At 35.6% G+C, this 13,645-nt stretch overlaps 1 protein-coding gene across 2 annotated transcripts in view; it reads left to right on the top strand.

The window, feature by feature from the left end:
• LOC150108117 (uncharacterized) overlaps positions 1-13,645 on the top strand; it is a 246,960-nt gene that overhangs the window by 84,764 nt on the left and 148,551 nt on the right. For both annotated transcript variants that reach the window (XM_090390602.1, XM_090390603.1), the window contains one exon: positions 4,834-5,103. In XM_090390602.1, coding sequence (XP_090246728.1) covers positions 4,834-5,103 — 270 coding nt within the window. The remainder of the gene's footprint in view (positions 1-4,833; positions 5,104-13,645) is intronic.

The following is a 13,645-nucleotide window of genomic DNA, read 5'->3' as shown; positions in this document are numbered from 1 at the left end:
GGATGAGGAAACTTTGCAGACGGCTCAGAGATTAGTTGTCTAAAGCCATATCAGAACTCAAGAATGTTGGTTATGCAGAAATATAAATTGTAGAGTTTAGGGTATATGTGGAAAAGAGTTGATATGATTAAGACAAATAATTTTAAAATATTTTGAAGGAATTTGACATTAGCACATTTGCACATTCAGGAAGGTCTAGAGTGGATCAATACAGTTAGTAGTGCATTAAAATGACAAGAAATAGAGATGGAAGGGTATGATGTGTTTCATGAGGATAGAAAGGGTTAAAAGGGAGGGGGAGTGCTATTGATGATAGAGAAAGAATTATGTCCATATACAGTAGAGATGCAAGAGGGAAATAGTGCCAGTGGCTTTGAGACAGTATGATGTGAGATAGAGGTGAATGGAATGAAATACTTAATTGGATGTTGTTATAGACCTGGTAATATGGATGGTAGTGACTATGAAATGTATAATCAAGTTAGCCAAGCAAATAAGAAAAAGGTAATTTTAACTATGGCAATATAGACTGGGATGATGAGATAGCAACTGGAAGTAAAGAGAATGAGTTTTTGAGGGACAACTACCTCAGACAGTATGTAACAGAGGGCACATGAGGATTGAGAGTCTTGGATTTTGATCATCTCATCAGAGGATGTAATTATAAATGAGGTGTCTAATCATCCTCCAATTGGTGAGAGTGACCATGAAGTGATTACCTGGGTGATTTCCAGCAGTGTGAGACCTCTGTGAGAAAAGGGTGGTGATTATGAAGAGCAAAGGAAGCAGCTTGCAGGTGTAGCATGGAATGAGGAGTTATTTGGAAAAGAGATCAATGCTGCTTGGGCGATATTCAAGAACTATCTAGTAGAAAATGTCTAAATGTATTCCAAGGGTCAGAAGGTTAAATAAGGTTAGGTGTGAAAGGGATGGATGAAGAGATTAAGCATGTGATACAGAGAAAAAAAGGCATTATAGAGGCAGCATAAGAGATGTGGTAATAACCAATTTCGTGAGGATTACAAAAAACAGGCAAGGAGGGTGACTTGGTTGGTAAAGGTAGCAAAAGTGAAGTATGAGCAGCAGTTAGCTGATGAAGCCAAAAAGAATCCTAGGGAATTTTTTCAATATGTAGCCAGCAAAAAAAAAAAAAGACTATGGAAAGATGACATTGATTGGCAAAAATGGTATAAGGACAACTACTGCAGAAGATATAGTGGAGATACTTAATGAGCTGTTCATAAAATTCTTTCATTCATGTGAAAGAAGGAAGCATTGTATCCTGTGACATCATGGAGAGATTGAGAGCAGTCGATGATGGGAAGGAGAGACTGACTGTAAGTGACCATGAGGTGTATGAGGAATTGAGCAAACTTGATGTTAATAAGGCTGTGGGACTTGATAATATATCACCACATATTCTGAAGGAATGTGCCAAGGAGTTGACATTTGCCTTGACATGTTTTTTTAATGAGTCTTGCACTGCGTCGAGTTCCAAAAGACTGAAAGGAGGGCAAGATTGTGTCACTTCATAAGGTAGGTGATAGAACTTGGTCATCAAATTATAGGCCTATCTGTGTGTCAGATGTTGTGGTTAAGTTGTTGGAGAAGCTTTTGAGAACTAGGATCCAGAATGGGGTTGACAACAATGGTATTATGTTTGATGGACGGCAGCATGGATTTTCTAAAGGGAGATCATGTTTTAGTAATCTACTTACTTATTACAATAAGGTGATGGCTTCCTTGGAGAGAGAGAAGAGGGATATACAGAAGTATACTTAGATTTTGCAAAGACTTTTGATAGATTACCGCATGATAAGTTGGTAGTCAAACTAGAGCAGATAGGATTGGTATCAGCAAGTTGTATATGGGTGAGCCAATATTCAGGAAGAGGAAAGTCACTAAGGGTCTGTTTTGGGACCATTGCTGTTTAACCTGTATGTTAATGATATTAGCAAAGATTTGGAAGGGGGATATTCAGTTGTTTGCTGATGATGCAAAATTGGGACGAACTATGAAGAGAAGAGCAGATGTTGTGACCTTACAAGAAGACTTGAATAAATTGAGTGAATGGGCATGGAAATGGGAATGCGAGTTCAGTGTTGCAGAATGTAAGGTTTTAAAATTTGGGAAACAAAGATGGGATGTAGAATTTATGCTTGGTGGGGATATATTGTTGGAGGTGGAAGAAATAAGAGATCTTGGGGTGATAGTGGATAAGAATCTGAAATTATGGGACACATTGCCAAAATTGTGAGGACAACACAAAGAATTCTGGGAATGATTCAGAGGACACTGACTTGTAGAAGTAAGGAGATTCTTGTTCCATTGTATAAGGCTTTGATTAGGCCATGTGTGGAGTACTGTGCACATATTTAGTCACTTTGTTTTCAAAAGGGTGAAGAGATGTTGGAAAGGATCCAGAGGTGACTCTCTGAGGTAGTTTCTGATCTGTGGAATGTCGAATATGAGGAAAGGTTGAGAAGATGCAATTTACAGAGTCTAGTGGATATGAGGAAGAGTGGTGATATGAAGAGATGTACAAGTTAGTAAGATGTTGTTATTGGATCAATGTGTTGGAGAAGTTTTACAGCAAACCGTGGGAGATCAGAGGGTATCCTTGGAAGCTGTATAAGGAGGGTGTGAGCAGGGGAGTGAGAAGCGGTTTTTTGCATGCATGCAGAGTTGTGAATGAATGGAATGCCTTGCCTGAGAATGTGGTGTCTGCAGAGAATTTGAGTGTATGCCAAACAGACCTCCTAGATGAGTCTTTGACTCCATGGGGGTCTTGGGATAATAATAATGACCAAAATGTAAGATCTAACAATTAATAAACTCTTGACAAATAACAGATTAATTTGGAAGAAATTTGTCAATAGAAAGCTAGTAATAATGTGAATTTAATTCTATAGTACTTCTTCATGATCCAACTGAGTTTGGCTCAAAGAAATCATTAATGATATAACTCCTTTCAGTTTCTTTTTTTGATTCATAAATTTGATACCATCCCCTTTTGGCTGTGTTAAAAATTCCTTCCTTAAAAAATTCAGACATAATGGTTAACTTTGATATTACTTCTGTTTATCCATGTACCATAATATATGTTGCTTAATAAAGATGCTCCCAACAAATATTTGAATCATTCAAATATGTGTAACATGCATTTCTTTTTACATGAAAACAACAACAAAAATTTGGAACTGCAGTGCAGTAAGCTTGCTCCTTTCCTCCCCTGCCTTGGCAAGTTAATGTATAGAACACTTAGAAAACAATGTATTCATGACAGTTACACTCAAGTCTTTTGGCTGTGTATAACTCAGACTAAATATTTATTTAGTTTGAGTTGTATGTGGGTGATGTGTTTCCATTTAGACTGTCTAAATGGAAACACATCACCTATGCATTAAATTCATTTTTAGTCCTGATATAATTCCGCAGCAGCAGCCTAAAATCCATTTTACAGTATAAAAGATTCTTATAACTGTCTGTTCTTCCTGGTCACATGTCTGTCTAATGCCTGATTAACTTTTTTCTATTTGTAGAGAACCAACACTCCATTGGAACACACTCACATGAACAATCACATCACCATCCAGCCCTATGATATGATCAAACTACTAACTTATTTGTTAGTGGCTGTTTGTTCTACCCCCATTTCTCTTTTCACAGAACTCAACTACCTTTGCCACTAATTTCTAACAAATGACTACGCCCATATAAAATAGATAAAATATTACATTCTCACTGGCCCTCCCTTCCTCAAACACACATTAAGATCAAAGGAAAACTTGGTTTCTTCTATTTGTGGCATATTGGAAAAGATATATTGGTTCTCTTTTTTTATGTATTTGTTTATTTAGCGCTTTATATTTATTTAGCTTGGCAATACTAAATAAATATGACTTTCATACCATGTTCAAACAGCCATCAAATTGGTTATACTTAACTGCTCATTGAAGAGCATATATCTCATCCAGCAGTGTATAAAGTGCCCTTGCCTGCTTCTTGCTGACAAGAAGATCCGTTAATGTCTGCTTAGAAAGCACAAGAATTCACTGCTATCATTGTAACAGACCATACTTCAGACATCCCTTCACAATAATCAGGTGTGTGTGTGGGGGGGGGGGGACACTATAGTGCTATATAGATGTTTGGTACAAGTCAGACTATTTTTGGAGTTAGCAACAAGGATGCCTTCCTACTAACTTAATTTATTAAAAATGTGAGAGACAGTCATTTTAAGATTCACTCTACCCTTATAGTAGTAAACTATTTTTATCCAACATTAAAGGGTGACAAAGTAGAACTTGATATATTTTCATACATTTTCAACTTTGATTCTTTAGTTTTGTCCATTACAGCTTCAGTTCTTTCCAACATTAGTTAACTGTTAGTGTCCTACTAACTTAATTTATTTTTTTATCCAACTATTTTTATCCAACATTAAAGGGTGACAAAGTAGAACTTGATATATTTTCATACATTTTGAACTTTGATTCTTTAGTTTTGTCCATTACAGTTTCAGTTCTTTCCAACATTAGTGTCGGTGTACTATGACAAGTTGTTATTGCCCTGAAGATGCTGTATAAAGTTAGCAAAACTTTGCTGTGCATGCGTGTGTGTGTCTTAAATGATTTTCACTTTGAATTCAATGTGTTTTAAATAACAGTAGCATGGTTCAAAACATTTCTTCGTACAAAGTTGATTCAGATGTGATATATCACATATAAGTTTGCACATAAAATATATTATAATTTAGATTTAAAAAGTAATTCAAGATTTAATGAGTAGATTAAATATCTTAAAATGAAAAATGTGCATCAATACTTATAGGTGGATGCTACTAGTATAGGCGGAGAATCCGTACTTCATACAGGAGTTGGTTGTTACAAAAATTTTGACCATTCCCTTCAAGGAGGAATTACTAATCAGCGTAAAGACTCTCAGGCACATTCTTTGCCACCTGGAGTGGTTATTCCCAATTCTAACATAATTCTGGATATTCAGAACAACCAAATGTCTAACATGCAAGATTCTTATGGACTTAATCATCTGAATGCAGCTAACATTGCTCCTAACTGTCAGCAAGGATATGCATCGTTGGTATGATTTTCTTCTCTGTAGCTTTAAGAATATATATTAACCAATTATTTCTAATAGCCATATTATATTTTACTAATTGAATATATGTGAAAAAAAGTGGTTATGTATATTATGTGATGTGCTTTATTATTTTTAATTTGCATGTCAATACATCATATATATGCAAATGCTGCTGATATAATTACTAATAACACACTATTAAACCTATAAAAGTAGAGCGCTGAATTCTTGGCAACAGGAAGAGATGGTGGTCAATGTTTATGTCATATATGTAGATAATTACAATACTGTCGTCTAAAAAGAAGTGCTTATTAGTTAGTTTACATTCACCATTTCATATTTCATTGTCATCAAAAGCTAGAGCAACTTGAAATCTAACATAAAAAATGCAGTTAAAAGATCGATGTTGCGGAAACTAGGATCACAATTAGATGAATTCATTTGATTGTTGTTTTATTCAAATACATCCCTTGCTTCAGCCCATATAGCGTTTCGCTGCATTAAAGTTTGATACCAACTCCTGATCCCACCAGGCATATAGGAACATTTTGGGAAAATAAGAAAAAAGAACAAAATCTAATAATAGTGGTGGTAAGTATTTGCTTTATTTCTGCTTGGGAAATAGACTAGTCATTACTAACACTATGTTCCAAAATAAAATAAAAGTATACACAAGTTCACATGGAAAGAAGATGCGTTGACTAACCTCATTGTTGTTAGTGATATCTTCATACTGGTTCAAGATAAGAGTATACAGAGGATTTGAAATTGGAATTGACCATTACTTAGTACTAAGCAGGATAAGAATTGATGATATTACATTGAAAAGAACAGTATGTATGCACGTTTAAAGAGAATTATTAAAGTTGAGCAGCTTTTACAAGTAAATTGTAGACTCGAGTATATAAACATTATTGAAGGAAAATTTAAAGCAGTTTGAAAACAAGAACCAAACCTTGAAGTCTCAGTGGCAAATTCTGAAGAAGACATTGATTGATTATTTAGTTAGAGAGATAATGTGGTAAATATAAAAAAAATAAGAAATCCATGGTGGACACAAGAAGTTAAAGAAACAGTTCCAGAAAAGACAAAAACATACCAAACATTCCTGGCAAATAAGTCAGCAGATGCCCTGAAAGAATACAGAGAAAAATATAAGAGGGCTAAGCTATGAATAAAATAAGATAAACAAAAGTCATAAGATGACTGTTATATTTTATTTAAATATGACAAAGAGAAAGAGGTGACAAAATGTTCTAGAGGCTATTGAAAACGCTTAGAAATGGAGAAAAGAGTACTGTGAAAGGAATCAAAGATGATAAAGGTGACATGAGAACTGAAGATAAGAATATGATAGATGCCTGGAGTGATTACTTTGAAAGAATGTTAAAGGAAGGAGTGATTACTTTGAAAGAATGTTAAAGGAAGGAGTGATTACTTTGAAAGAATGTTAAAGGAATATCAGTACTTGAGGTAGAAATATCCATCAAAAGTTTAAAATGTAGAAAGAAGCTGGAGTATATGATATTCAACCAAAAATCCTTAACTAAAGATAAAAGTTTTGTAGTTGCTCCACTGTGTAATTCAGAGAGCCTGGTCATATTCCAGATGATTGGAATAGAGCTGAATATGAGAATTAGAGAAGAATTTATCTACTAAGTGTTTCTGATACTATTTATGCTAACATACCTGAAAAGAGGTTGAGAGAGAGAGAGAGAGATTGTGAAAGAGAAACTTGGAGAAGAATAAGCTGAATTCAGACCAAATAGTGGTTGTCAGGATATGATTTTCACTTTACAACAAGTAGTTGAGAAATCTTAGAAATATGCAAGGATCTGTAGTTAAGTTTCATAAATCTAGAAAATGCTTATAACAAGGTCCCAGAGAAAAGCTTTTCAGCACACATTTATATGGGGTAAATGGAATATTATACAGAGCAATACATAGTCTATATTTAAAGTTGTAAGTCAGCAGTTAGAATTGAAGGAAATACAGAAAGATTTTTTTGTAAAATCAGGAGTAAGACAAAGATCCACATTATCTTTACTCTTATTCACCATTTCTATGGATCACATTATGAAAGAAAGTCATAACTCAACTCTCAGTTCCATAACATTAAACTGGTTTGAACACTGTCTTGTATACTGCTAGTTTGGTGATTTGGCTAATTTCTCTCTTATTCCATATAAATTTATTCAGCTTGCTACTCACCATAACACATTTGCTTATTCTGTTGTCTATTTTCAGATTTAACTTGCCATCTTTACTAAACACTCTGCCTAAATAGCTGAAATATTTTACTTGTTCTACAGGCTTTCCATTCAGAATGCATTTATGTTCAATGTTTATGCTGATTTGCACAGTTTTGGTTTTTTTTATGGCTAAATTTCATGCCAAATTTGTTACAGCTGTTAGTCAATTTATTTAGAGAATCATGGAGACTTGCACTAGATGTATGAGGTGGTCTGAAAAGTTCTCGGCTTCAACCATAGATGGCAAGACTATCGGCAAGATTTTTTTTTCTAAGTTGGTACATCTGTCATAAGCATCCATGTGAAATTGCAAGCCATTCCATCAAGTAGTTTGTTTTATACAGGTGTCTGAAGCAAAAGTGTTGTCTGTATTCCTTGAAAACGATAAAATTGAGTTGTTTATTATTTTAACGGTATAATAGAACACAGAAACTAAGTAAATAATTAATTTATTAACTTGATGCTGATATTTCGCTGGTATTATAACCAGCATCTTCAGAGCACAAAAACACTGTTTGTCACAATACGCGAGACTAAAACAACATGGTGTACATTAACAAAATTGTAGCAGCAACACAAAGACTAGAGTCCTGATTTTGGCGCCCTCTATCTGAAAAAAAAAAAAAAAAAAAAAAAAAAAAAACGCTATCATATATTGCTAGAGTCCTAGAAAGTGCTAGTTTTTCCTTAATATGACTGTCTCCCAGATCTTCGGCAAGTTAATACAGCCATATTTGTTGAGATTTGGGGTGTGTTTTAGGGCTTCTGTCGCCTCTAAGAACAATCTCTCTGATTTATATGGGTTTCTGTGTAGTACTTTTGTGTTTTTCCAGTTGATCCTGTGTGCAGGGGTATCCAGAGCATGGTCTGCTAGGCCCGACTTCCCATAATGATATTTCCGGACGTATCGTTTATGTTCGCTGATGCGGATATTCACAGTTCTTCCTGTTTGACCGTAGTAGGCTTGATTGCATGAGCAGGGTACTTGGTAGACTCCTGGATGTGATAAAGGGGGAATGCTGTCCTTGGGTGAGCGGATGAGGGTGGCTAATTTGCTACATGGTCTGAATGTAGTGCGTAGTTTATGTTTAATGAGAATTCTTGAGATCTTTTCGGATGTGCCTTTAATGTAAGGGATGGTGACTGTTTTGTTGTAGTTCTCTGTGGTGGATGGTGGGAGGGGTTTCTTAGGAGTGTTTAGTATTTTGTTTATTTTTTGTGGATTGTAGCCGTTGGACAAGAAGGTGTGGCGTAAGTGAGTCAGTTCAGCAGTAAGAGCCTTGTCATTTGAACAGATTGCTCTCGCTCTATGGGTTAGCGTTTTTAAAATGCCATATTGTTGAGAAGGATGATGGTGTGATTGTTTGTGTAAGTATCTGCCTGTATGTGTGGGTTTTCTGAAAACTGAAAATGATAAGGAACCATCTGGGAGACGTGTAATGAGTGTATCCAGGAAGGGCAGACAGTTGTTGGCTTCCGGTTCCATAGTAAAGTGGATTTTTGGGTGTTGGCTATTTAAATGTGCTAGGAATGTTTTCAATGTCTCAGGGCCATGTGGCCAAATGGCAAGCACATCATCAACATAGCGTAGCCAAAGTGTTGGTTTGAGAGTGGCTGTATTGATTGCTTGTTTTTCCAGGTGTTCTATGTAAAAGTTGGCTAGGGGGGGAGAAAGGGGGGAGCCCATGGCTGTCCCATCAATTTGTTTGTATATTTTCCCTTTCCATATCATTATGGGAAGTCGGGCCTAGCAGACCATGCTCTGGATACCCCTGCACACAGGATCAACTGGAAAAACACAAAAGTACTACACAGAAACCCATATAAATCAGAGAGATTGTTCTTAGAGGCGACAGAAGCCCTAAAACACACCCCAAATCTCAACAAATATGGCTGTATTAACTTGCCGAAGATCTGGAAGACAGTCATATTAAGGAAAAACTAGCACTTTCTAGGACTCTAGCAATATATGATAGCGTTTTTTTTTTTTTTTTTTTTTTTTTCAGATAGAGGGCGCCAAAATCAGGACTCTAGTCTTTGTGTTGCTGCTACAATTTTGTTAATGTACACCATGTTGTTTTAGTCTCGCGTATTGTGACAAACAGTGTTTTTGTGCTCTGAAGATGCTGGTTATAATACCAGCGAAATATCAGCATCAAGTTAATAAATTAATTATTTACTTAGTTTCTGTGTTCTATTATACCGTTAAAATAATAAACAACATGTTCGACGAACACATAAGTCTGTCCACACGATAAAATTGAGTATCGTGTGGTTATGAAATTCTTTGTAAAAGAATGTTTAACACCAAAAGAAATTCATTCGAAGTTCATAAAAGGTTTATGGGCACTCTTCTTCTTCATATTCGACAATTAAGAAATGGGCTGCAGAGTTTAAATGTGGCCATACCAGCCTTGAAGATGATCCACGTGAAGGATGTCCAAAAAAGTGTAACAACACCAGAAATCATTGATCAAGTGAATGATATGGTATTGGATGACTGGCGAGTCAAAGTGCATGAAAATGCTGAGACTATAGGCATTTCAAAAGAATGTGTAGGATATATTTTGCACGAAGAACTGCAAATGAAAAAGTTTTGCGCAAGATGGGTGGCGTGCTTGCTCACAGCAGATCAAAAGCACGCTCACATGAAAATCTCTGTATAGTGCTTGAAACATTTTAACAAGAATAAAATTGAATTTGTGCACCGATTTATTACTATGGATGAAACTTGGATTCACCTTTACACACCAGAATCCAAACTGCAGTCAAAACAGTGGACAGAAGCCAGTTGTTCAGTGCCAAAGAAGACAAAGTAAGTTCCATCAGCAGGAAAGTCATGGCATCAGTGTTTTCAGATGTTAAAGGCATTTTGTTTATTAATTATCTCGAAAAGGGTAAAACAATAACTGGGGAATATTATTCCGATCTTTTGACCATACTAGATGAAAAAAATTGTGAGAAAAGACCCAGTTTGCAGAAGAAAAAAATCATCTTAAATTGTTGGAACATCCACCCTATTCCCCAAATTTGGCTCCCTCTGATTTCTGTCTCTTCCCAAAACTAAAACTCTTCCTTGCTGGTCAGTGTTTTTCTTCGAATCAAGAGGTGATTACAGCTGTAGAGGAGTATTTTGCAAATCTTACTGAGAACCGCTACAGGATTGGGATAATGGTGTTGGAGCATCGCTGGAATAAATGTATTAGTGTTAAGGGAGATTATGTTGAAAAATAAAAATAATTTTGACTTAAATTAAGGGGATATTAATTCCCACATAGTTTTAAAACCGAATAAGAAACTCAAAGATTGGAATCAGAGAGTTTCTTGCCGAATATAGTAAACTATAAAGTATCGGCGAACACTAGCGTTAGCCAATGCAAGTGATCCTAGTATGTGGTACAATCTCGGGCAACTCGTTGCAAAGGTGAGTAAAGTTCAGATCGCTATTCTTAGGTATTTTCCATAATGTAAAAACACATTTCCTAGGAAATGTATGCTGTTATTACATTATGGAGGGAGGTCACTACCCAGACCGGTTTCAGCCTTTTTTGAGGCTTCATCAGTGAGTAGCTAGACCCAATGCCAAAGTGCATAGCGAAAAGAACTTAAGTACTTTGCGAACGAGTTTTCCAAACAGGTGCAACCATTAAGTTACTTAAGTATAAAGAGCTAATAAGCTTCATTTCGGCAATGAAAACATTACTTAAATTAAGGGGATATTAATTCCCACATAGTTTTAAAACCGAATAAGAAACTCAAAGATTGGAATCAGAGAGTTTCTTGCCGAATATAGTAAACTATAAAGTATCGGCGAACACTAGCGTTAGCCAATGCAAGTGATCCTAGTACGTGGTACAATCTCGGGCAACTCGTTGCAAAGGTGAGTAAAGTTCAGATCGTTATTCTTAGGTATTTTCCATAATGTAAAAACACATTTCCTAGGAAATGTATGCTGTTATTACATTATGGAGGGAGGTCACTACCCAGACCGGTTTCAGCCTTTTTTGAGGCTTCATCAGTGAGTAGCTAGACCCAATGCCAAAGTGTATAGCGAAAAGAACTTAAGTACTTTGCGAACGAATTTTCCAAACAGGTGCAACCATTAAGTTACTTAAGTATTATGGGAATTTTCAAGGGTAGTGACCTCCCTCCATAATGTAATAACAGCATACATTTCCTAGGAAATGTGTTTTTACATTATGGAAAATACCTAAGAATAGCGATCTGAACTTTACTCACCTTTGCAACGAGTTGCCCGAGATTGTACCACATACTAGGATCACTTGCATTGGCTAACGCTAGTGTTCGCCGATACTTTATAGTTTACTATATTCGGCAAGAAACTCTCTGATTCCAATCTTTGAGTTTCTTATTCGGTTTTAAAACTATGTGGGAATTAATATCCCCTTAATTTAAGTAATGTTTTCATTGCCGAAATGAAGCTTATTAGCTCTTTATACTTAAGTAACTTAATGGTTGCACCTGTTTGGAAAACTCGTTCGCAAAGTACTTAAGTTCTTTTCGCTATACACTTTGGCATTGGGTCTAGCTACTCACTGATGAAGCCTCAAAAAAGGCTGAAACCGGTCTGGGTAGTGACCTCCCTCCATAATGTAATAACAGCATACATTTCCTAGGAAATGTGTTTTTACATTATGGAAAATACCTAAGAATAGCGATCTGAACTTTACTCACCTTTGCAACGAGTTGCCCGAGATTGTACCACGTACTAGGATCACTTGCATTGGTTAACGCTAGTGTTCGCCGATACTTTATAGTTTACTATATTCGGCAAGAAACTCTCTGATTCCAATCTTTGAGTTTCTTATTCAGTTTTAAAACTATGTGGGAATTAATATCCCCTTAATTTAAGTAATGTTTTCATCGCCGAAATGAAGCTTATTAGCTCTTTATACTTAAATAATTTTGAAATTATAAATTTGTTTTTTTATTGTTAGGCCGAGAACTTTTCAGACCACCCTCATATTTAGAAGTACATCATCATCTCCATAAAGCAAAGATCTAAGTTTGACATCTCCAATTCTAATGTCAGGTCTGATGCCACTTTCTTTCATAATGTGATTCATAGAGATGATGAATAAGAGTGGAGATAATGTGGATCCTTGTCTTTACCCCTGATTTTACATCAAACCATCTTCCTGTATTTCATTCAATACTTAACTGCTGACTTACAACTTAAATATAGACTATGTATTGCTCTGTATAATGTTCCATTTATCTCACATAACTGTAGTGTTTCGAAAAGCTTTTCTCTGGGCACGTGGTTATATTCCTATGATTTCTCAACTTGTCATATTTGTCATAAAATGAAAATCTTATCTTAACAACCTCTGTTTGTTTTGAATTTAGCTTACTCTCCAAGTTTCTCTTCCACAATCTTTCTCATCCTCTTTTGAAAGATGTTAGCATATATCTTAACAGAAACACTTAGTAGAGCAATTCCTCTCTAATTTTCATGTTCAGCTTTATTCCCTGTTTTATAGATGGGAACTATTAGAACTGTCCTCCAATTATCTGGAATTTCACGTTCTGACCAAGCACTCTGAATTATGCAGTGTAGCAACTGCAAAACTTTTATCCCTTTGTAGTTAAGGATTGTTAGTTGAATATCATCTACTCCAGCTTCCTTTCTGCATTTCAAATTTTTTGATGGATATTTCTACCTCAAGTATTGATATGTACTTCTCTTTGCATTCCTCTTGAAAATGTTCTAGTATAGGTCTGTCACTGCTTGTTTCCTTTAACAGTCTTTCAAAGTAATTACTCCAGACATCTCGGATATCCTTATCTTCAATTTTCATATCACCTTTTATCATCTTTGATTCCTTTTACAGTACTCTTTCCTCCATTTCTAAGCTTCTTCAATAGTTTACAGAGCATTTTGCGACCTTCCTGATATTTAATTTCTATATTCTTACCGAAGTCTTCCCATAACTTTTGTTTATCTTATTTTACACACAGCTTAGCTCTCCTACATTTTTCTGTGTATTTGCCAGGAACTTTTGGTATGCTTTCTTCTTTTCCAGGACTGCTTCTTTAACTTCTTGTGTCCACCATGGTGTTCTTGCAGACAACTTCACAACATACTTCCCTAGCTGAAACTCCAGGATTTAGTTCATTTTCAAACTGCTTTAAATTTTCTTAAGTAATGTTTGTATAGTTGAGGCTACAGTTTACCTGTAAATGCTGCTCAACTTTAATTCTTTTATAACCATTTCTTACATACTGTTTTTTTTTTTTTTTAAGTGTAATTTCAGTGTAATATGGGC

Source organism: Typopeltis vanoorti, chromosome 3, assembly GCF_054136105.1.
Source record: "Typopeltis vanoorti isolate ZY-2024b chromosome 3, IOZ_Tvanoo_1.0, whole genome shotgun sequence".
Lineage (NCBI taxonomy): Eukaryota > Metazoa > Arthropoda > Arachnida > Uropygi > Thelyphonidae > Typopeltis > Typopeltis vanoorti.
The sequence above is the reverse complement of the archived record's forward strand: the minus strand, read 5'-3'. Positions and strand labels throughout refer to the sequence as shown.